Source organism: Nyctereutes procyonoides, unplaced genomic scaffold (genome assembly GCF_905146905.1).
Source record: "Nyctereutes procyonoides isolate TBG_1078 unplaced genomic scaffold, NYPRO_anot_genome, whole genome shotgun sequence".
Lineage (NCBI taxonomy): Eukaryota > Metazoa > Chordata > Mammalia > Carnivora > Canidae > Nyctereutes > Nyctereutes procyonoides.
In genome coordinates, this window is record NW_026575135.1 from 23,875,964 (window position 1) to 23,898,815 (window position 22,852).

General features: G+C 51.8%; 1 protein-coding gene across 1 annotated transcript; it reads left to right on the forward strand.

The window, feature by feature from the left end:
* Positions 1-3,003: 3,003 nt before the first annotated feature.
* AQP3 (aquaporin 3 (Gill blood group)) lies at positions 3,004-9,071 on the forward strand. Its single transcript, XM_055302760.1, has 6 exons — positions 3,004-3,136; positions 6,336-6,462; positions 6,828-6,965; positions 7,322-7,440; positions 7,771-7,988; positions 8,074-9,071. The coding sequence occupies exons 1-6, from the start codon at positions 3,029-3,031 to the stop codon at positions 8,240-8,242; spliced, it is 879 nt and encodes a 292-aa protein (XP_055158735.1). The 5' UTR covers positions 3,004-3,028; the 3' UTR covers positions 8,243-9,071.
* The last annotated feature ends 13,781 nt before the right edge of the window (positions 9,072-22,852 follow it).

The window sequence follows — 22,852 nt, forward strand, 5'->3', positions numbered from 1 at the left end:
TCCCAGCTCAACACTTATTGGCTGAGACCTTAGCAGGTGACTTTTTTCCAGACCTCAGTTTTGTCATCTGTGAAAGGGGGGGAAATACATGCACTTTTGGGGATTGTTTTGCAAATGGGAGGAAGTGCTTTCTAAATTTGAAAATGTCTGTATGTCTGCTTTGGTCTGCCATTCCCCTCATCCTGCTCCAATGCTCTGGAGGAGATTAGGGGATTTAAAGAGGCTGGGGGTACTGTACCATGACTTATTTTCTAATGTCTACAATCTTCTCCACCCCACTTGCTGACAACAAGGCCCATGTGTCTTGTCTTGGTTCACACCGCTTCTATTGAAGCAAAAAGAGTTTGGGGGATAGGAAATGAAGGGTGTGTCACCACCTTCCCCCACTTTATAGGGGCCCAACCAGCCCCTCTAGTCCAGCAGGCTGGGACTTGCATTGCTAGCCCTTCCCTTGCCTGGGAACCCACTCCCCCAGTTCTGACCTCAAGGAGTCACAGCCTCCCACAGGGTGGATGGGCCGTCAAGGCCCCTTCCTGGGCTCAGCCCTCCCGCCCAGGTGAGACATAGACCTTGCTCAAGATGCCCTGGGAGGAGGTGGTTCCTCCTCATCTGCATCCTCTCAGAGTTCCCAGGTGGGCTGGCTTCTAGCCTACACTTGGCATTGATTTTCCTTCCCAAAGCACAGGAGGGAGCCCAGAGGGCTATAAGTAAGTTATGTGACTCAGAATTGGCCCTACCAAGCTCAGTCACTTCTCTGTGAAGCCATGCTTCTTTCTGTCTTTTGCCCCAGGGGGCGCCATTGACATTGACTACAGTGAGAAGAGTCACAGAGAGGTCCTGCTTCAGCACCCAAACTCTGGCCAACCTGGCACTTCTGGACAAAATCCCTAGGCCCTGACCCCTCTTAATCCCAGATGAGGGCTGGTAGGAATAAGGGACCCTTGGAAGGCATTGTATCCTTCTCCCTCTTCCAGGCCCACTAAGAAGCATGAAGCCCTACCTATACCATATCTTCTCAGCTCCGACCCAAACCCATCCCATTGTGCATGTGTATGTACAGGTATGAACGTGTGTCCACACTAGTTATAGATAGGAATGAGTCTGGTGGGGGGGGGAGAATTTGGTGTAGCACATGTGAACATCTATAAGTTGAGTGCAAACACGTGTGTATAGGGCCTCGTGTGTGCCTGCCGGTTGCAGAGCTGTCCCTGTTTTTCTTCTGTGCTCTGGTTTCCAGGCCAACCCTAGCTTCAGGCCAACCCAGGATGGGGCATGGTGAGGATGGGGTGCTATGGGCTGGGGTTTCCTACTTTCTTTCAGTCTTGAGCCCTTTGCCAGTTCCTGTCCTGTGCTGCCTTTGCAGTCCCATCTGATGCATTGAGGGGCTGAGAAGCACATCACATGATGGGGAGAAGAAAGGGCTGCATGGTAGAGGGTGTGTCTCCATTTCTACAGTCTGGGCTCTGGCATCGGGAGTCTTGGGTTGTGTCTTGAGTCACAGACTAGCAGTGGGGCTGTGAGTAGGCACTTGGTGATGGCCCCCTGATTCACCATGGGGCCTCCCAGCCCATGGGGGCCAGGAGAGTAGGGGTGCTTCTCCCTGGGTGAAGGGCCATGGGAGACCTCACGTGTGGGTTACATATATGTTTGAGCTCATGGCCAGGCTTTCATGTGAATGAGATCCCATGAGCATGTGAACAGAGCTCTGTTTATAGGTTTATAGCCAGCCTCCAGGTGAGTGTGTGTGTGTGTGCATATGAGAGTGTGTAAATTTATCCAAAGTGTGTTGCTAAACCCCATCTCTTTGGGCATGAGTCATCTCTGGAGCCCTCATTTCTGATAGCCACTCCTCAAAGGCCTTTAGACCACCAAGATTAAGTACCTCTGGAAAATTTGGTCTCCCTTGGCAATGCTGCCATTGTGACCCAGGCGAGGTCATATTTGCTCCCAGTCCTGTGGAAGTAGGGCCAGGCCACCACACCTCAGTTTCCCAATTATTAAATGCAGTATAGCGAGCAAAGTTGCCTCATGCCCCACCTTGGAAAGGGCTGACAACCCTCACAGTTTAGCCAGCTTAACTTTTTAAAGGGTCACACTCTCCTTGTCTGGCGATCAGCGAGAGTGTGAGAAGAGAAGGTTAAAAACAGCTGGGACTCACCCTTCTGGCAAGCATGTGGCATGTGGCATGTCAGGACAACCTCGGCTCAGCCTCTGGAACCATGTGCAAAACACACGCAGGTACACGTGTGGCAGACTGAGTTAACCCAACCAGGTCCAACAGGCATGTGCACAGCCACGAGAAGTGTCCAAGTGGATCTGGCACACCGGACACACGGCACGTGTGGACACAGCTGTGGACAGAGCTGGTCGGGACCGGCAACCTGTGACGTGTAGTCAGCACAAGCGACAGCCGCAGCCGCGTATGAGCTCTCAGCGCACGTGCTGTGAGCGCACCCAGGTCTGGACCCTGAGAAGGTGTCCTCTCCCTCGGGGCCCACGGCCTCCTCCCTCCAGCCCCGGCTGAGGACCTGTAGGGCTGGGGGGGGGCAGTTCCTGTCCTTTCCGACCCTCCCGCTCACCCCCACCGTCGCAAGGATGACAGCAGGGCTCGCTGTGAGCCGCCCAAGGAGGCCTCTAGGGGCAGCTTCATTCTCCCCCGATCCCGCACCTGTACCCCCCGCCCCCCCACCCCGCAGTCTCCTCAGCCCCCAGCACGCCTCCCCCCCTACGTGCCCTCCCGCAGCGAACTCACCCCTAAAGCCCACGCTCCCCGCCGCCCCCGACCTTCCTCCTCAGCCCCCCGCAGCCCGGCGCCCTCCCCAGGCTCCCCAGGCAAGCCGCGGGGGGCGGCCGCCCACACCTCGGGCGGGCTCCGGGCGCGGGGCGCGGGGCGCGGGGCGCGGGGCGCGGGGCGCGGCGGGCGGGGCCGCGGGGCTGCGGGGCGGGCGGGGCCGTGCCTCCCGCTCCTATAAAGGGCGCCGCGCGGCGCTCGGGGCCACTGCAGCCGCCCGCCGCCGCCGTTCCCGCCATGGGTCGACAGAAGGAGCTGGTGTCCCGCTGCGGGGAGATGCTGCACATCCGCTACCGGCTGCTCCGCCAGGCTCTGGCCGAGTGCCTGGGGACCCTCATCCTCGTGGTGAGTGGGGGGACCCGGAGGAGCCCTTCTCTCTCCAGCGCCCACGCTGCCCGCCCCCTGCTCCCCGGTTGTCCCGACGGTCCCACGCCTCTCCCAGCTCTGCTCCCCACCTCGCCCGGTCCCCGAGGGCTCTCCCCGAGGGCTCTCCCCGCACCGCTCCAACCCCAGCTGTGGCAGCTCTGACCCTTGCCACATGCCAGCTGTTACTGCCACCGACCGCCCGGCCGCGGCCCCAGCCCGGAGGCTGCGGGCGGCGTCACCCCTGCAGGCGCAGACCTCCAGCGTCTTCCGGCTCCCCTTCCCCAGGTGCCCAGAGCCCCAGCTCTGCGAGGCAGTGGGGACATGCACAGATGGGCCTCTATTAGATTATTTGGGTCCTGGATATCTGGCCCCTAATGCATAATTAAGCTTTAGAAAGTCCAAAAGTTCCCGTGATGTGAGGACAGTTTGCCACAGGTGGGGGCAGAGGGCGGAGGCCACACGGTGCAAACAGCAGAGCTGGAAGAAAGGAGGATACTGGAGATAAGGAGGCTGCGGAAGGCAGCTAGGCCCCGGGCACAGAGGACATGGTCTAACTAAAGTCACACCCCTTGTGCCAGCGGCTCCCAGATGGTCGGTCACCCGGACAGATGCTGTCGCCCTCTGTGCCCAAGCACTCTGAGCCTCAGCCTCTAACTCAACCTCTGGGTTAGTTTGTGGGTTCTCTGGGTAGTGTTTATCTCCAGTCCAGTTACTCCTTGGTTACACTAGTTTTGTCTCTAGGTTGTTCCCGGGTGACTTTGTTTACATTTCTTGGGTCTGACAGAAATAACTGCTTACAGTCTCCATTTCCTGTCCCACCTACTCTCTGATTTTCAGCCCCTCATGTGGTTACACCTGTTTTTCCCCTGGGTTACTTCTGGGTTCAGTTGCTTCACTGTGGTGAATGGGTTATTCCGTTCCTGCCCCAGCCCCAACTGTAGGTAAGGCAGACCAGGCGGCCCCCTGTGGAAGCTTAACTAGAGGCAAGTAGGTAGGGCTGGGGTGGCTCAAATGGGTGGTGGTGGTAGAGCAGGCTCCTTGGTGAGAAGAGGTCTCAGACTCAACCTTTGGCTTCCAGGAACAGCAAGGGAGGAGCCAGGTGGGTCACTTTATCCACAGCCCCTCACAAGACCAGTGGCCCTCTGCATCATCCCCATCCCTTCTCTCCCTATGTCAAGAAGGGAGGAGAGGCAGGTGCTTTTCGCCCTCCTGGCCCAGAACCTCATGTCCCTCACTATCTGATTGATGGTCCATGCCCCTGTTTGAGAGAGCAGCCAGGACCAGGGAAGGTGTCTTCCACAGTCATAGAGGGGCCTCCCTATCCTCTCACATCTCAGTTGGCCTCTCCCACAAAGAAGCAGTCAGGCCTTGCACTGAGCCCCAGGATCATTTGGCTTATCCTCAACCACAAAATGAGGGTGTTACTTCTGTGAAGGCTTTCAAGCTCAGATGGGCGTAAGGCATCTGGTGTCAGTGAAAAGGAGAACCTCAAGGGCTGCCTAAAGAGGAGGGGCTAAGCCTGGGAGACCCTTGAGTGGTGGGTGAGGGCTTGCCTGCATACCTCTGTGGGCTGGGGACCCAGAGCCTCTGGTGGTAGGATAAGGGCTGGCCTTGGGGTGGAAGCCTCTTTCCCTGAGGTACCTAGCAAGGCAGGGAAAATGGGAGAAGGAGGGGGAGGAAGAGGAAGATTAGCCCCAAGGTGGTGGAACTGGCTCTGACAGCTTCTACCTCCAAGGTCTCCTGGGATGGAGCCGGTTTTGGGCCTCAGGCAGGAAAAGAGCCAAGGCCAGGGCCTGCCAAGCTGGGCAGGGTGCCCCGGACCCCATATGCCTCCCCCAACCTCCCACATACTCACAGTCTCTGATCTTTGCTCTCACCTGCCTACACACCTTTGCCCTGCATCACTCCTGCTGGCTTCCCCACTATCTCTTGGTCTTTCTGCGGGATGATAATCAAAATGCTTAACAAGCCAGTACAGCAGGACACTGATCCATCAGAATGACCAGGGGCCTTAGCACAAGTCTTGGGAGCTGCTCGCAGGGTAGGCATAAAACTTTTAGTTATGGGGAGGTAGAAGAGGAAACCCAGGGCAGGGGCTGGAGCAGTTTTATGGAATACTGTGGAGGCTCAAGGCAATAGCTCTTTGTGGCTGGTACAGAAGCATGTTAACATTTATTATTTTTTAAATATTTTATTTATTTATTCATGAGAGACACACAGAGAGAGAGAGAAGCAGAGACACAGGCAGAAGGAAAAGCAGGCTCCACGCAGGAAGCCCGATGAGGAACTCTATCCCTGGACTCCAGGATCACATCCCGGGCCAAAGGCAGGCACCAAACTGCTGAGCCACCCAGGGATCCTGCATGTTTACATTTAAATAAGAGGAACAGGATGTCCTATACTTGCAGGACATCGGGGACCTTAGGCCTCTTGAATCTCCCCCATCACTGGCAGAAACCTTAGGATCAATCTCCCCACTTCCACTGCCCTGCTGGGACTAGTGAGAGGGGCCACTCAGATCACTGTCTTTAGGACCTCCACATCTGACTAGGGAACCTGGACCCCTTGAGAGAGGGGTGGGGGTGAGTGGAGAGAGGAGGCTCTGGGATGGGAATAGGGGCAAGGGTGGGGGCAGGGCTCAGACATTCCAGATTCAGAAGAGATGGATTCACCCTAACTTCTAGCCTCCTTTCTATTTCTCTGTGCCCCATGTCATCCCCGGCCCCTACCCCCAAGCTGTTCTTTGAGATGAAGAAGAAGGCAAGTGCATGTGGGGTATGAGTGAGAGCCTTTCCACTTTGTGGGTCAGGCCTGAAGGGCTGGAAGAGAAACTGTGCTAAGGTGAAAGCTGCTCCCCTTTACCTCACTTCTACTAAGATTCCAGAAAAATTAGAGAAGATGGTCCAGACATCTTTTGGGGCTCCCAATTGTAGACTCTACATCCAGTCCATCCCGCAGGGCCCTGTTAAATTAAAGTTTGCACATTGTGGGTAGGAGGGTATGTCTGCTTATTTTGCAGGATGCAGCTGCAGTGAGAGGGTTTGGGTTAGATTCCCCGGGGAAGGGCTTCCCTGTTCTCCGGATGAAGGCAGGTGGAGGTTGCTGGATTTACCTCTTCCCTCCGGAGTGACAATTGCCGAGCCTCACTCTCTCTGCCTGGTTCTGTTTCCTCATACAGATGTTTGGCTGTGGCTCCGTGGCCCAGGTGGTGCTCAGCCGGGGCACCCACGGTGGCTTCCTCACCATCAACCTAGCCTTTGGCTTCGCTGTCACCCTGGGCATCCTTGTTGCTGGCCAGGTCTCTGGTAAGGCCTTGCTCCACCCTCAGTCATCAATCTTCAAATGGCATTCCCACAAGGTGCCCAGCGGGGGAATGGGGTAGTGGGGGACACTCCCAAGGATGAGGCATAGCCGTGGCCTCAGCTTTTTGAGCCCTTGGAAGAGGAAAGTGGAGAAGAAACTTGATACTTTGAACCTGTGACTCTCACCTTGGAATCAGATTATCAGAGTTGGCCTGTTACATAGTCCAACCCCCCACCTGGTACAAGAAACCCTTCTCTGCACCCCTGCTTACGAGGGCAAGAGAGGGGGAATATGGAGGTTAAGGATCCTGGCCTCCTGTCTGTGGCAAGCTACAGTGACTAATAGGTCCCATTTCCCCTCTGCCCAGGGGCCCACCTGAACCCTGCTGTGACCTTTGCCATGTGTTTCTTGGCACGCGAGCCCTGGATCAAGCTGCCTGTCTACGCCTTGGCTCAGACCCTGGGAGCCTTTTTGGGTGCTGGGATTGTTTTTGGGCTGTATTACGGTGAGTATTCCCCGCCCTGCCATCCTCCACTACCGCCCTCCCTCTGTTTGGGACCTGTTGGCACCTGGCCTTTTGATGATAGACAGCTGGGCCCTGCCCAAGCCTTTGGCTCATGACTCACTCATTCACGCACGGGCCCAAGGTGGGGGGCATAAGAGGAAAGAAACAAGTTGGGCAACAATAGAGTCTCAGGCTATCCACCCCCACCCCCCCACTGCCACCCCTCCACAGACTCCTGAGTAATAATACAGCAGTGATGTTCTCACCTGTGATCCCCCAGGAGGGTGGGCCCAGCCTGAGACAGGAGAGCGGGTAGGCTTCTGCCCTCACCCACTCTGGCTCTAATCTGTCACCAGATGCAATCTGGGACTTTGCCAAGAATGAGCTTGTAGTCTCGGGCCCCAATGGCACAGCTGGCATCTTTGCCACCTACCCCTCTGGACACTTGGACATGGTCAATGGATTCTTCGACCAGGTATGGGCCGGGGAATCATGAGGGGAACACAGGGAGGAGGGCCAAGCTACTCAGCTGCTCCGTGGGTGGCTGGGGGATGGGACTCCTTGACTGGGTTTTTCAATGTGTGGGAACACCTACATCAGAATCATGGTGTCAGGTCCTTACAAAACAGGACTCTGCATATTTAGCCAGTTCCCCAGGGGATCCTTTGTGCACATAAGCATTCTAGCACCACTGCTGGAAAGAGCTGAACTTGGGAACTGGTAAGGCTCCAGGAGCCCAGGGACTGAGGAGGGGCCGGACGGTGGGTTGGGAGCAGCATCTCACCCTGTCCTCCCCACTCCCTAGTTCATCGGCACAGCCTCCCTCATCGTGTGTGTGCTGGCCATTGTTGATCCCTACAACAACCCTGTTCCCCGTGGCCTGGAGGCCTTCACCGTGGGCCTGGTGGTCCTGGTTATCGGCACTTCCATGGGTTTCAATTCTGGTTATGCTGTCAACCCCGCCCGAGACTTTGGTCCTCGCCTTTTCACCGCTATTGCTGGCTGGGGCACCGAAGTCTTCACGTGAGTGCAGCCCCCACCTAGCCTGCCCTAGCCTGACTCCCCTCTGCTGCCCCACCAGCCTCTGACCACATCTGTCCATCCCCAGGACCGGCCGCCACTGGTGGTGGGTGCCCATCGTCTCTCCGCTCCTGGGCTCCATTGCGGGCGTCTTCGTGTACCAGCTCATGATCGGCTGCCATCTGGAGCAGCCTCCACCCTCCACTGAACAAGAGAATGTGAAGCTGGCCCACGTGAAGCACAAGGAGCAGATCTGAGTGGGCAGGGGCCACCTCCCCGCCCCCTCCCTTGAGCATCCACAGACTGTGTGAGGGCTGCTCCCTAGAAGCCTCCATGGCCCCCCTCCCAGACTAAGAAGCTCCTTGTTTACTCCCCCTCCAGCGGACAGCCCCCTTGGGGATTCCCCCCCAGGACCCTCCACAAATAGGACCTTAGGACACTGACTTTAGGCTGTGGTGGGACAGGGAATAGGGCCAACATACCCTTTGTTTCCCAAAAAGAGAGAATGGGGAGCAGCTGTGTGTGTGTGTGTGTGTGTGTGTGTGTGTGTGTGTGTGTGTGTGTGGTGGTTTCTAAGATATTCAGGGCAAGCAACCAAATGGAAAGGATTCTAGCTGTGGGGGGAACCCAGAGGAAGGGGAAGGTCCATCTGTGGTGTGTTGTATGTGTTTCAGGTGCTCTGTGTGGAGAAGGATCCAGATATATGTGCTTCTGAGTATGTGTGTGTATGTGCCCTTTTTTCTCAGCAAGGGGGCTTCTAGAGGCTTTGGGAAGGTAGGGTGGGAATATGGGGGGAGGCCCACTGCCCAGGTGTGGAGCTCTGGCTGTATATAAGTAGGAGCAGAGAACGTATTTCTGTCATAATGTAGGCATGAGGGGTAGTGGGGTGAAGTCCAGGTCATAAGTTTCATGTTTGCCTTTTTTTTTTTTTTTTTTTTGTAATACAGCAAGATGTTAGACTTTTAGGGATGGGGGTTGGGAGACCCTACTTAAAATAGGGTCTTCACTCCTTTAATCCTCCACTCAATACATGTACTCTTTTGCCTTTTATATATAAAAAATAAAATAAAATGTGTGCCTAAAATTGCCAATTGTGCAAATTTCTCTGTTTGCCCTGCTGTTCTGGGGCCAGCTAAGGAGCTTCATTATGTCCAGCCACAAATACCACCAGGGTGCCCAGCTGGTGTCTCACCTGGCCAGGGCACCCTAGGGCTAGTACACCTAGCCCCTGTACACGCAGGGGGCAAGAGTCCGTCCCACAGGCAGGTCAGAGAGCCTCTTCCCCAAGCCTCTCAGCTTGAACTCAGTGGCCCCCAAGCTTCCATCCTCTTGCACAATGAATGGCATCTCCTTCCTGACCCCTGCACCCACCTGTCATCCCAGGAAGGCAGGCTTGAACCTGGCCTAGGGAAAAAACATTTTCTTGGGCGGAGCTGGCCAAAGGGGAGGACTGCTATTCAGGAAGTAAAGTAGTGAGCTTCTTGTTGCGGGAGGAGACCAATCAGACTAGGGACCTGTATAGTCTTCTTAGGTTGCTGCTGTTTAGGCTCTAACCCATCTGCCCAGAACTTGACCACAGCCCCCTTAGCAGTTTCCCTGGCTTCAGGCTGGCCCCAGCCAGACTGGACTGAAGCCATCGGGGATCTTTCTGACACGACTGTTGAAAGTGGCTTCTTTCCATGGCTCTGCCTACTTTCCAGACACAACCCAAACCGCTCCCTCCTGCATTCAGCTCCCCCAGGCCCTGGCTCCTGGTCCCTACCTATCCCCTCACAATGCTCCATCACCCCCAGACTACTCTGGGTACTTCTGTGCCTTTGGACCTTTGATCCAAAAGGCTCACTCACTGAAATCCTGGTCTCCTCTAGTGTCCCCTCTAGAAAGTCATCCCTGCTCTTCCCCACCCTTCCACTGTTTTCTAGAGTCAGTTATCTGAGCTCAGGGACCACAGCTACATTCATCCCTGCCTCCTTCTTTGCTCAGTTCTTCAGTCTGACACCTCTGCTGCCCCTAAGGCTGGGGTTGGACCCACTGGTGCTGGTATCCTGACTGCCCCCAGGGAGGCAAGAGGCTTGACATACCTGAGCCTAGCAAGCTCAGTCAGGAAATCATGGGCCTCTTCTCACCTCCTTCTGTACCTCCTTACCAGATCCTCATCAAGTTTCACTGGGAATAAAAGGGAAGGCGGTCCCCAAGCCTAGGCCTCCTGCTGAGTTAACCCCAGGGCAGCCAGAGGATCCCTGGGTCTGGCAGGAGAAATGTGGTCTTTAGAGGGAAAGCTGGTGCTCCCCAGCCACTTCACAGATGAGGAGACCTAGCCCAGACAGGGTGGGTGGCAAATGCAGGGCCACACGGTCAGGATTCCAGGGAAGTGGCGAGTTGGAGAAGACAGTTCTATCTCAGGTCTCCACTCCCTTCTTGTCCCCAGCTCCCAAGAGGTGTGTCTGGAATGTTGGAGAGACCTGAGCCAGAGGGAGTGTCCCCTTCCCAAGCCCTAGGGGAAGGCAGGGCCACCCTTGGGAGAGGAATGCAGCTTCAGAATTTCATTCCAGCCACACCAGTCCAACCTCTGGTGCTCCCACCTGGCTCTCCTCCCCAGTGTGGCCCGTATCTTCTCCAATCCTGCAGCTGATCCTGACCACAGCCCACGGGGTGGTGGGAGACCTTCTGGTACAGTGGGTAAGAGTAGTCAAACCTGGATTCCAGGCCCCACTTGGCTTCTCTCTAGCTGTGTGACTTTGGATTGCCATTTTTCTTTCCCTGAACCTGTGAATTGGAAGATACTGAGAGGAGGACGTCGTGGAAGGTAATTCATGAAGAGGACTTAGCAGAAGAACCAGTGGATAGCAAATAGTCAATAAATGTCACCTTATGATTTTTCCCGCAGGACTGGGGAGGAGATGGAGAGATGCTGAAGGCTGTTTTTAAAGGTCATTGAGGGGATCCCTGGGTGGCGCAGCGGTTTGGCGCCTGCCTTTGGCCCAGGGCGCCATCCTGGAGACCCGGGATCGGGTCCCACATCGGGCTCCCGGTGCATGGAGCCTGCTTCTCTCTCTGCCTCTCTCTCTCTCTCTATCATAAAAAAAAATAAATAAATAAATAAAAAATAAAGGTCATTGAATTCAACATCCTCTTCCGCCTCAGATTCCTTCCACGGATTCTGAATTTCCTGAGAGGAGGGAGGGGGAATGCGGGTGATGGCTTGCTGTGCCCTGACTCTAGGCTTTCCAAGAGGGAGAGAAAGGAAACACAAGAGGGTCACAGGCATAGGTGTAGAGGGCAGAGGAGCAGGCAGCCCAAGGAGCATGTTAGATGGAGGGTCAGGCCCCCTGAGGGTCGGGCCTGGCCAGGCTAGGAGCCATGATTCCGGGGAGGGTCTGGTAGGGACATGAACCAAGCAGCAGTGAGTGACCCCTCCAGGGGCAGGAGGGAAGCTTCCCACCCCCGTCCCCCACTCATGTCCAGGCTCTGCCTCCCATTAGTAGTTCTAGCTAATAACAAGTTCTAGAAGGAAATGTCTTCATCTCCTTTAGGAAAGTATTGTCATCCACTTTCCTGGGTGGGCTTGGAGGGACAATTGCCACGTGGGAGGGAAGACAGATCCCACACCTCAGCTCTGCCCTTCCTGAGTCAAGTCCTCTCCACAGCTCACTTTGGAGTCACCCATGTTTCCTTAATGTTCTAGCTTGTTTGGATTGAAATCAGCCTCCCTGAAACCTGAGCTTGGTTCCTGTTTCCTTGTGTGCCTGCCTGTGTGTGCACACATGCAAGTGTGCATTTCTGTGTTTCTGCGTGTGGCCGTCTTTCGGTATGTCTTACTATGTCTCTGTGGGTCTGTGACTCTGGCCAACCAAGTCTCTGTCCCTTTCTGTGTTTCTGTCACTGCCTGGCTCTTTGTGTCTAGAACATTCTTTGTGTGCTTCTAAGTGAACATCTGGTGTACCTGGGCCCATCTTTACGTGTACCTAGGAGTGACTCTCCTACCAGCCCAGTCCCGCTCATCTTACCCTAGGGCATGCCTCCTCCTTAATTCCTGGTGATGAGCTCCCTCCTTCTTGCTAACTCTTTCCCCTTGATTTTGTTTGTCTGAAAACCTGGGTGCGGCTCCCCCAGGCTTGGGGAAGCATGGGTGGGGTAGAGTTGGGTGGGGTGGGAAGGGGAGAGGAGGGACTCCTCCACCCCAGACAGAGACCCCAGAGGCCAGGGATGCCCCCCCACCCCGATCTCCCAAGGAAGGGTCTGTGGAGGTGCTAGCCTAGGCAAGGCCCTGCAAATCCTCACTGGGAGGAGGGAGCCTGCCCTGGGGTGGGTCCCCGAGCTGTGGGCCAGGGAATGCTGGCAGTGCAAAGGTAGGAGAGACTGAGGCACTGGGGCTGTCAGGGCAACTGAGGGGGGCTCACTGCAGACCACCTCTGAGTCCTAAGTGGACAGCAGCTGGGGATGGCCTCCTTAGAGACTCATCATCTCCATGCCTGAGGCCTCAGCCTTTGGTGCCAGGTTTATCTGAGGTAAAGAGTAGCAGTGGGAACAGAGGCTTTTTCTGGTCTGGGTACGTTGGCTGTCCCAGAGTTGCATGAAGGGGAAACTGAGACCCAGAGTCTCACTCCGGATCACAGAGCAGTGCAGCACAACCTGCACTAGAATCCAGTCTCTTGTCCCCAACCTGGCTCCTGGCAACCCCTTTCCCAGTCAGCATGCTGCAACATCTCAGGGAGCCAGGCTCTGGGTCTGGATCACCGACCCTTTGGAGCCTTGGGACGTTAAGCGTTAGGTGTGTGGAGGTCTCCATTTCCCCTAGATCTGATCTCTGGCCTGCTCCGTGCCTCAGGAGGCTAATATCAATGGGCTGCATCACCCGGGCCCTCTAGCCCCTGGCTTACCTTTGGCTTTGGCAAGCTGGAGTCATAGGCAGGAAATCAGAGGGCAGGGAGGGTGGAGTGGAGGTGGGGGGAAAGGTCAGGGCATTCATGCCTTTTCCAGGGCTTTCACTGCATCCCAGTCACACTGCTCTCTCTTTGGCTGCCTGCTGTTAGTCCTCAGGCTACCCCTTGGGGGTTCCTGTGACCCTGCTCCTGCTTCTGTAAATAGTCCCATTCACAAGCTCACTTCAATGAAACCCTCTGAGGATATATTGTTCCTGCTGGATCCTGGACAGATTCCACTTCTCTGCTCTTTAGTGTCTTCACCTGTAAAATGGGGATAGTACTGTACTGGGTTGCACAAGGCGAGGATGAAGTGAGTTAATATATGTACAGAACAATGCCAGAGGCGGGAATAAGTGCTACAGAATATAGAATAATACTATTATTACTATTATTATCACACGTCCTTGTGAGCTCTCTGTATACCGTGGAGAGGAGAAGTATGAAGCCACGCCAGGCTTGGAGTGAGATGCCTGACTCTCCAAGGCCATCTCTTCCAGCTCTGGGCTGTTTGCCTCTCTGTGGGGCCTTAGTCAGCCAAGGAGGCTAGCCCTAGTCCCTCCAACTCATGTGGACCCAGCTGTCCCTGAGAAGCCTGGGGAGAGGGGAGGTGGAAGCCAGAGCCCCTTTCCCATCCTGGTTCTTCTCCAGAAAACTCAGGTTCCTGAGAAAGGGAGAGGTGGCTTCTTCACCATCTTGTGGGGCTTTGGGGAACAGGTAAGCGTTGAGAGTGGTTGTAGTGATGAATTTGGGGTTCAGAGGGTGGGGTCAGGGGAGAGAGTCAATCCCAGGGAGATTGAATCCCAAGGAGAAGCAAAATCCCAATCTGTGTTTCCTAGCTTTGTTTCACAGCCTTATCAGGAAGTCCTTCCTCAGGTCTCACTGCTATTTTGCTCCAGCTCCTGAAGAATGGGGCAGACCAGGACAAATAGCATGATCCTGAGGGCCTTTTCCAGCTCTTACTAACACCCTGGGAATTCCAGCATCTTTGGGAATAGGGAGAAGATCTTTGCATATGGCCAAAGCACAGGGGGCCCAGGGTGGGGGGTTGGGGGTGGGGAGGCTAGCAGTGGGAAGGTGAGGGGTGGGGGTGGGTGGGCATCAATGGGGAGGGCACTGGCTAAGGTTGCCAGTGGGATGAGGTCATGAGCAGACTGAAAGCTGACTCCCCTGATCCCTCTTGGGGTCTACTCCCTTGACTGCCTTGGTCATGCCTTCAGGTCAGAGTGAGGTACGGTGTGGTATGGAGAAGGGATATTATCTTTCCCATCCCTAGAGTTCTCTGGGGACAAAGCCTTAAACCAGATTTAATCCCCTTGACCAACTTCTCTAATCTCTTGCTCTGAGAAGTCATTCTGGTATATTCCCACCATCCTCTAGCCTCTGCATTTTCCTGGAAGCCTGCAACTAGTGATGGTGCTTTGCCAGGCTTCCTTGCTGCTCTCAGAGCCAAGGAAGCCTGGCTGGGAGAGGCTAGGTGAGGGGAGAGAGAACTCTGGGAGCCCTGATAATCATCTGGACACGGTCCATCTCTTGTCTCCAAGGAGACGCCCCCCATAGCCAAGAAGGCACCTGGAATGTCCTGCCCACCACCCTCATCCTTTGCCTTTCTGCTCAGGGTCACTGCCAGGGCCTGGCCGGAAATGGGCTGAGGGAGGGGAGGAGGTGGCCTGGCCTAAGCCAGGAGGCAGGCTGCTGGGCAGATGGAGCTCTTTCCTGGTAGAGGTAGCCTTTCCCTGGAGGATCTTTAGTTCTATGTGGGGGAGTAGAAAGGGGACAGTGATCCTGATCCCGGCCTGTGAACAAAATCTTCCCTTTATCGGAGTAAGGGTTTATTGCTTGGGTCACTTTTGATCCTTAGATGTGCATGTGTACCCACATACACATGAAGATGTATCTGTTGCGACTGGTAGAGATGGGGTGTATGTACTTATGCTCACACAAACACATTTATGCTCTCACTCATTCCCTGATACACCCTCCCCACACTCCCCCGTGCTCAACCCATCTATACCCATGCATGCACACTCATACTCTGACACTAATTCACACTCACTCACATACTCAGATGCTCAAACACATTTAGATACACTTATGTGTGCTTACATATGCACATAACTTATGGACACACACACACACACACACACACATATACTCCGTGTCCTTATACTTATTCACACAGTCATGCTCACTCTCTCTTGAACACACTCTTACCCAACACTCACACTCAAATACAGTCTTCCTTGTGGGTCCCCATATCTATGGATGAGAGCAGCAAAAGCAAAGGATGCATCTAACAGACTGGAAGTGTTGGGGGTGGGGGTGGAAGTGCAGAGACACAGGATGAAGAGATGGGGGTCACAGGATGTGAGGTTGGTCCGGATGTGGAGTTCAGAAGCCTTTAGGTTTTGGGGTCACAACCCAGATTTTCAGAGCCAAGAGTCAGGAGGCTGGAGGTTTAAAGAATATGACTAGAGTCCCAATCACTGGGCAGGGCACACAGCAGCTGTTGACAAACACTTGCTGAACAGGAGAATAGCAGGATTGACTAAACCTCCCCATTTCTAACTAGTGGAGCTGCCTGTCAGCTTCACAGGAGTTTAGAATCCCAGGCAACCAAACAGCAAGGGCCATCTCACCCTCTGAAGCCAACGGGTCCACATCTTCACTGCCAGTCTACACAGCTGGAGGCTGAGTATGGTTATAAAAGCTAGCTCCTAAAACACTGCAAGATGACTCAGATATAGGTGACTTGACAAAGCTACTGGATAAGGCAATGGCCAATCTAGGCCTGGGTCCCCATCTCAGGGTATAGCTTCTTCTTCTTCTCTTTTTTTTTTTTTAATTTTATTTTTATTTTATGATAGTCACAGAGAGAGAGAGAGAGGCAGAGACACAGGCAGAGGGAGAAGCAGGCTCCATGCACCGGGAGCCCGACGTGGGATTCGATCCTGGGTCTCCAGGATCGCGCCCTGGGCCAAAGGCAGGCGCCAAACCGCTGCGCCACCCAGGGATCCCCTTCTTCTCTTTTTTAATACAAACTTTATTCATTAACTTTTTATTTTTTAATTTTTATTTATTTATTTATTTATTTTTATTCATTAACTTTTTAAAGTAAGTTTTACGACTAATGTGGGGCTTGAACTCACAACCCCAAGATCAAGAGTCACATGTTCTACCAACTAAGCCAGCCAGGCACCCCTTAGGGTATAGCTTCTAAACCAAGAGACACCTAACTGCAGAGAGAAAACCCAGCAGGGCCATCTGCCTGGAGATGGACAGAAAGTGACTAAGTTCTGGGCTGTCCCAGAGAGTTGGGCCTAGTTGGGAAAAAGGGGGACCTGTAGACATCTTTGGAGGTATGCAGGATCAGGGAGACCAGCAGAAACTCTGCAGAAGAGCTCCTAGAACCATCTCCTGTGTAAAGTAGTATCACTACTCTTTCTGCCAGAGGTCTTGGGTTTATTTCATTCATTTTTAAAAAAATACTTTATTTATTTATTCATGAAAGACACAGAGACAGAGAGAGAGGCAGAGACACAGGCAGAGGGAGAAGCAGGTTCCATGCAGGGAGCCTGACGTGGGACTTGATCCCGGGACTCCAGGATCACGCCATGGGCTGAAGGCGGCGCTAAACTGCTGGGCCACCCGGGCTGCCCTATTTCATTCATTTTTTTAAAATTATTTCATCGGGGATCCCTGGGTGGCGCAGCGGTTTGGCGCCTGCCTTTGGCCCAGGGCGCGATCCTGGAGACCCGGGATCGAATCCCACGTCGGGCTCCCGGTGCATGGAGCCTGCTTTTCCCTCCGCCTGTGTCTCTGCCTCTCTCTCTCTCTCTCTCTCCCTGTGTGACTATCATAAATAAAAATTAAAAAAATAAAAATAATAATAAAATTATTTCATCAAATAATTGTTGAGGATCTTTTTAATGCCAGGCTGTGATAAGTATAAGGAATACTTTAATAAGCAAGATGTATAAGATACTAGGTAGGAAGCGTCTGAATGCAAAAAAGTGGAATTCTGACTGAGTCAACAATGATAATGTATTGACTTATGTAACTGAAAAATCAGAGGAAAGCTTCAGGTGATGCTTAATCTAGCACCCACGTCCTTTCTCTCTTTTTTCCATGGTGTCAACCTCATTGAAAGCCTTCTAGCAGGAAAGAGGGAGAATCTTTGTCACAGCAACCCCAGCAGAGAGGGTGCCCTCTTATTGGATCATGTTGGTCACATGCTTGCCTCTGAGTCATGAGGAAAGCCTGACCTGATTGCTTAGCCTAATTAAATATTAGTCACATGTTTCATTTTGGGCCTGGAGGGAGTTGTCAGGGCCATTTGAACAAAATGGATTCCTAAATAGAAGCTGAGGACTCTGGAGAAAGGGGGAACCAGAACCTACCAAATGGCTCCTGTCTTTGTGGAACTGGAAGGCTAATTGGAGGAGGAGATGACAAATATAATCAATCAAAGGAAATTTGGAATTGGGACATTTTACCAGGACAAAACAGCTCTATAGGACCGGCCATGTAATTTGTGGGGCCTAGTGCAAAAAGAAAATGCAGAGCCTCTTATTCAAAAATTATTCCAGGCAGCCTGGGTGGCTTAGCGGTTTAGCACTGCCTTCGGCCCAGGGCATGATCCTGGAGACCGGGGATCGAGTCCCACATCGGTCTCCCTGCATGGAGCCTACTTCTTCCTCTGCCTATGTCTCTGCCCCCCCCCCCACCTCTCTCTCTCTCTCTGTATCTATCATGGATAAATAAATAAAATCTTAAAAAAAAATTATTCACAGGCACCTGAGAGGCTCAGTCGGTGAGGTGTCTGACTCTTGATTTCAGCTCAGGTCATGATCTCAGAGTGGTAAGATCCAGCCCTGTATTGGGCTCCTGCTGGGTGTGGAGCTTGCTTAAGATTCTCTCTTCCTCTGTCCTGCTTCCCCGCCACTCCCCACCCTCGCTGTGCCAGCACATACACATTCTCTTTCTCTCAATGAATGAAGAAATAAATAAATAATAAAACCAAAAAAAAAGAAAAAAAACCCACAAAAATTATTTAGAATTTCCAAACGGCAACAATGTTAAATCAAGTATGGGACCTCTCCAATGCCCATCAAGCCTTAAAACATCCATAAGGCCACCTGCCCAAAAAACCAGCTCTGTACCCCTATAGTGAGACCTGAACAATGAGAAGTTAGTCTGCGTCAGGCTCCCGGTGCATTGAGCCTGCTTCTCCCTCTGCCTGTGTCTCTGCCTCTCTCTCTCTCTGTATGACTATTGTAAATAAATAAAAAAAAAATTAAAAAAAAAAAAAGGGATCCCTGGGTGGCGCAGCGGTTTGGCGCCTGCCTTTGGTCCAGGGCGCGATCCTGGAGACCCGGGATCGAATCCCACGTCAGGCTCCCGGTGCATGGAGCCTGCTTCTCCCTCTGCCTGTGTCTCTGCCTCTCTCTCTCTCTGTATGACTATTGTAAATAAATAAAAAAAAAATTAAAAAAAAAAAAAAAGAGAAGTTAGTCTGTTGGGGTACTCTAGGTAAAGGCAACAGCTTGAGCAAAGCCCTGGTACAGGAGATCATGTGTTCTGGAAAAGATGAAAGGAATTCAGTGTGACTGGAGCTTAGATACCAGATGAGACTGGAAGGGGTGGGTAGGGCCTGGTCAGAGAGGATCCTGATCAGGGAAGATCTGGGAAACTGAAGCCTAAGGCTCTTGCTTAGTGGCCTTTTCGAATCCATCCAGCACCATGGTAGGGAAGCAGGGAAGAGCAGCCGGGGCAAACCTTGTGTTCTATGGAGACCAGATGCACAATGACCAGATCAGGGAAGTGTGGTAGGAGGCCTGGGTGTTAAGAGCCCCAAGTTTCTCTGAGACCCAGAGCAAGTTCCATCACCACCCTGCCTCAGTTTCTCCTTCAGAATCAACAGGGGGTGTTGCATGAGATGATTTGACCCTTAACTTTCTCTTCAGCTTTAGCATTCTGCAATTCTCTTCTGGGGTTCCTAAAACAGTCTTAGATTCAGGTGATGAGAGGGAGGGAGGAAAGAAAGGAGGGAGGGAGGGAGGGAGGAAAAAAGAAAGAAAGAGAAGGAGGGAGGGAGAAGGAAGGAAGGGAAGGAGGAAGAAAGAAAAAGAAAGAGAAAGCCTTTTTTTTCTTTTAAGATTTTATTTATTTATTCATGAGAGACACAGAGAGGTGAGACATAGGCAGAGGGAGAAGCAGGCTTCTTGAGGGGAGTCCAATGTGGGACTCGATCCTGGAACTCCGGGCCTACACCCAGAGCCAAAGGCAGATGCTCAACCAATGAGCCACCCAGGCGTCCCTCTTTTTCTTCTTTCTTTCTTCTTCTTTCTTTCTTTCTTTCTTTCTTTCTTTCTTTCTTTCTTTCTTTCTTTCTTTCTTTCTTTTCTTTCTCTTTCTTTCTTTCTTCTTTCTTTCTTTCTTTCTCTTTTTCATAGCAGGTCTTTATGTTCATAACAAACTGTGCTGAAGGCTTGGGGAGATGGAGAGCATTTGCTTTGCACAAACCCAATACCTTCAAGTCAAGTGTTAGACATCCCTGTTTTTGGAAATCGTTTTGGTTCCTCCACGGTGGCACCTTTGTCCTGATACCTCATTCTATTCAGCACCTAAGCCTCCGGCCAAATCCCTGGTTTTCTTTCCCTTCACACTTTCTTCCCCTTGGTGTACTCTAAGTTTTGTTTTGTTTTGCTCAAGTATTGAACTGAGCAAAGCTCAAAAGGGTCACCAGCACAGGTCCTGAGATTTCCTTTAGTGGGACCCACTTTCCTCAGGTTTTGAAAAGCAGTTTGTGCCCCGCCCTGCCCGCATCCCAAGGGAATAGCACTCTCTTGATGATGACTGAGATTTACATGTTTACTTCCCAGACCAAGCGAGCTTCAGGGAGACACGGAACCATAGGTCTGGTTGTAAAAGCTAGGCCCTGCTATGCTACAGGGGGCTCAATAAATATTTGTGGGATGAATACATGGGATTATTTAAGACACCCCAGACCCCCACCCCTTGAAACCCACCTTCCTTCTTTCTCTTTCCAGAGAATGGTTAGGACTAAGCATTAGGAGATCCAGAAACTTCTAATGGGGTCAGCTGTGGAAGATGCTAGTGGAATACACAAGCCCTGGCTAGGGGACTTGTGGCAAAAGTTGTATCCTCCAAGGAGAGGAAGATTAGGAGTTCTTGGTGAGCCTCAGATTGGTGTGGATGTGAACCCAGGAGGGAGGAGGCAGAGATGACACTAAGGTTCCATACCTGGGTCCCTTGATGGGCCCGGACACAGCCGAGAAGGGCACCCAGCCAGCCCCTCTGGCAGTGGCAATACCTGCAGATCTTATCTGAGGCCAGGCTGTTGCGTGGTACCTGAGTCATTGGACCTGCGGCCTAGGAAACAGTTCTGATGTTGAAATGGGCCCGGAGGAGGGTGTGGAGTGGGTGTCTCTAGTTTGCCACCAGCAGAGACATCATCACCACTCACACTTCCTGTCATCCCTGGGTCACCTTCATGGTCACCACTCATCTCTGACCTTGTCACTCATTTGTCCCCCTCACTATCATCCCTGCATCATAACCCCTGGCCCTTTCTTAACCGTGCTATCCCTTGACCCAGTTTCCATCCCTGCATTACCTTCTTCAGCATGCCACCATCCCTGTCCCATCCCTGTGCCCAAGGCTGTTGCTATCTGAATCAACCCTATCTTCTTTATCAACTGCCTCTACCCTCACCCTGTCACTGGCTAGTTCTACTCCCATCTTCCCTGTCACCTTGATGTCACCAGCTGTCCCTGTCTTCCTAGTCACCTTTGTCACCACACTCCTTACCACCTGTCCCAGTCCCCATCACCTCTAAGTCCTCTGGACTATCCTCAGCTGACCCTTGTCCTCTTTGTTGGTTCACCAGCACTGCCCATTTCTGCCTCCCCCTGTCGCTATCGTCAACATCCTCCTTATCTCCAGCTCCTCTTCTGGGTCCCCAAATGGGCTTTCTCCTCTGGTGTATAGGCCTTTCAGGCTTCTCTACCTGGGGTTGTCATGCTGCTTACCTTTGAGCTTTGTCCTGGCACTCTGCTTCATTTCACCTCTATGGTAGCTGGACCTGGGGGCTAAGCATTTATTCCCAGGGTATTGAAAGAGTACTGGGTAGAGGCCTTGCCAGGAAGCCCAGAATCTTCTCTACTTGCACCCATGACATCTGGCAATGCTTCCACCTGGCCTTGACCTAAAATCTCCATTTATTAAATTGATTATTATTTATTTCTCTTTTTAGAATTTCCCGATGCCCCCTCAGGCTAATACCTATCCCCTTATGATAAACTCTCATGGCCTCCTAGTACCTTGACATGTCACACTTATGACCAACTTCTTATTTGTATAATCATGTGTTTAAACCTATTTTGCCCACCAGACAGGACACTCTGGGAAGGCAGGAACTGTGTCTATATAGGTCGCTGCCAGTCTCCAGAGCCTGGCACAGTGCCTGGCTTCTGGTAGGGACTCAGTGCATGTCTTTTAAGTGAGTAAATGATATTTATTGATTACTTAACAGTGTCAGACACTGTGGTAAGTGCTGTACACAAATTAGTGTTCATTCTCTGTCATATTTTGGTGTCTGTTTTCACTTTATCTACTTTTGGGCATTTCAACAGCTTTTAGCTGATTTGACACAAGCTCTTTTGATAAAGTTCAAGCAGAGAAGCAAATTTCCAGTTACTCATCAGAAAGTGAGGACACTTAGAGAAACTCAGTTACTCACAGAACAAGGGAAAACACTTTCTTGTAATTAGGACAAAGAGAATTGCAGCTTGTAATGTCACCTCTTGATTTCATATTTCTGCTCTCTGAGAGGGGTAGAAGAAGCTGGGAACTAAGGTGAGGGGATGAGGGGTACCTGAAGAAGATCCTTTCTCATCTCTGGAAAGCAAGAATTAGATCCTCAACTCACACCATAAAACAGGTGTGTTTCTTTTTAAAGATTTATTTATTTATTTATTTATTTATTTATTTATTTATTTATTTGAGAGAGAGAGAGAGAGAGAGAGAGAATGGGAGGGGCAGAGGGAGAGAGAATTTTTAGTAGACTCCATGCTGAGTGTGGAGCCTAGTGTGGCACTCAATCCCATGACCCTGAGATCACTACCTGAGCAGAAACCAAGAGTCAGATGCTCAACCAACTGTGCCACCAGGTGCCCTAAACCTGATGGTTTTAAGAGATAAATATGAAAGGGTTAAAATAAAGCTGAATGTTTCTTACATTCTTTGTTCCAGTTATTCCATCCCTGGGAATTTATCCCAGGGAAAATAATTGGAGAGGTAGACAAAGCCTTTGCCCAAAGATCTTCATTGCAATGTTAGCTATGCCACTGAAACATTGAAATGCAAATATATATTTATGAATGAAAAGAAAGAAATATAAAATTTGAAAGTTGAAAAGACAGATGAAATAAAGTATAGTTTGACTGTTAGTTATTGAAATTGTGGTCCTGAAAAGTTCATTTTTCTATAATTATGGCATTCGTTGAAAAGGTCATCTTATGAACAGGCTTACACAGAACTGTTTTCAATTATGTCAACAGAGTACTTAGAAAGATCAAAGCATGAAAAGGAGTGAGAGGATTAATAGGTGTGTGGTTTCTGAATTGTGAGCAATTTATTTTTATTTCTTCTAGTTTTCACGTATCTTTGATGGTCATTATCACTTTGATAATAAAACCTATGCACTTGTAAAAATAACAACAAGGGCACCTGGGTGGCTCAGTTGGTTAAATGTCTGCTTTTGGCTCAGGTCGTGATCCCACGGTCAGGTCTGGGATGGAGCCCCTGGCTGGAGGCCTCCTGCTCAGCTTGGAGTCTGCATCTTTCTCTCCCTCTGCGCAATGCCCCTCCTGGCTAGTGTGGCGAGATCTCTCTCTCTGTTTCTCAATTAAATAAACAAAA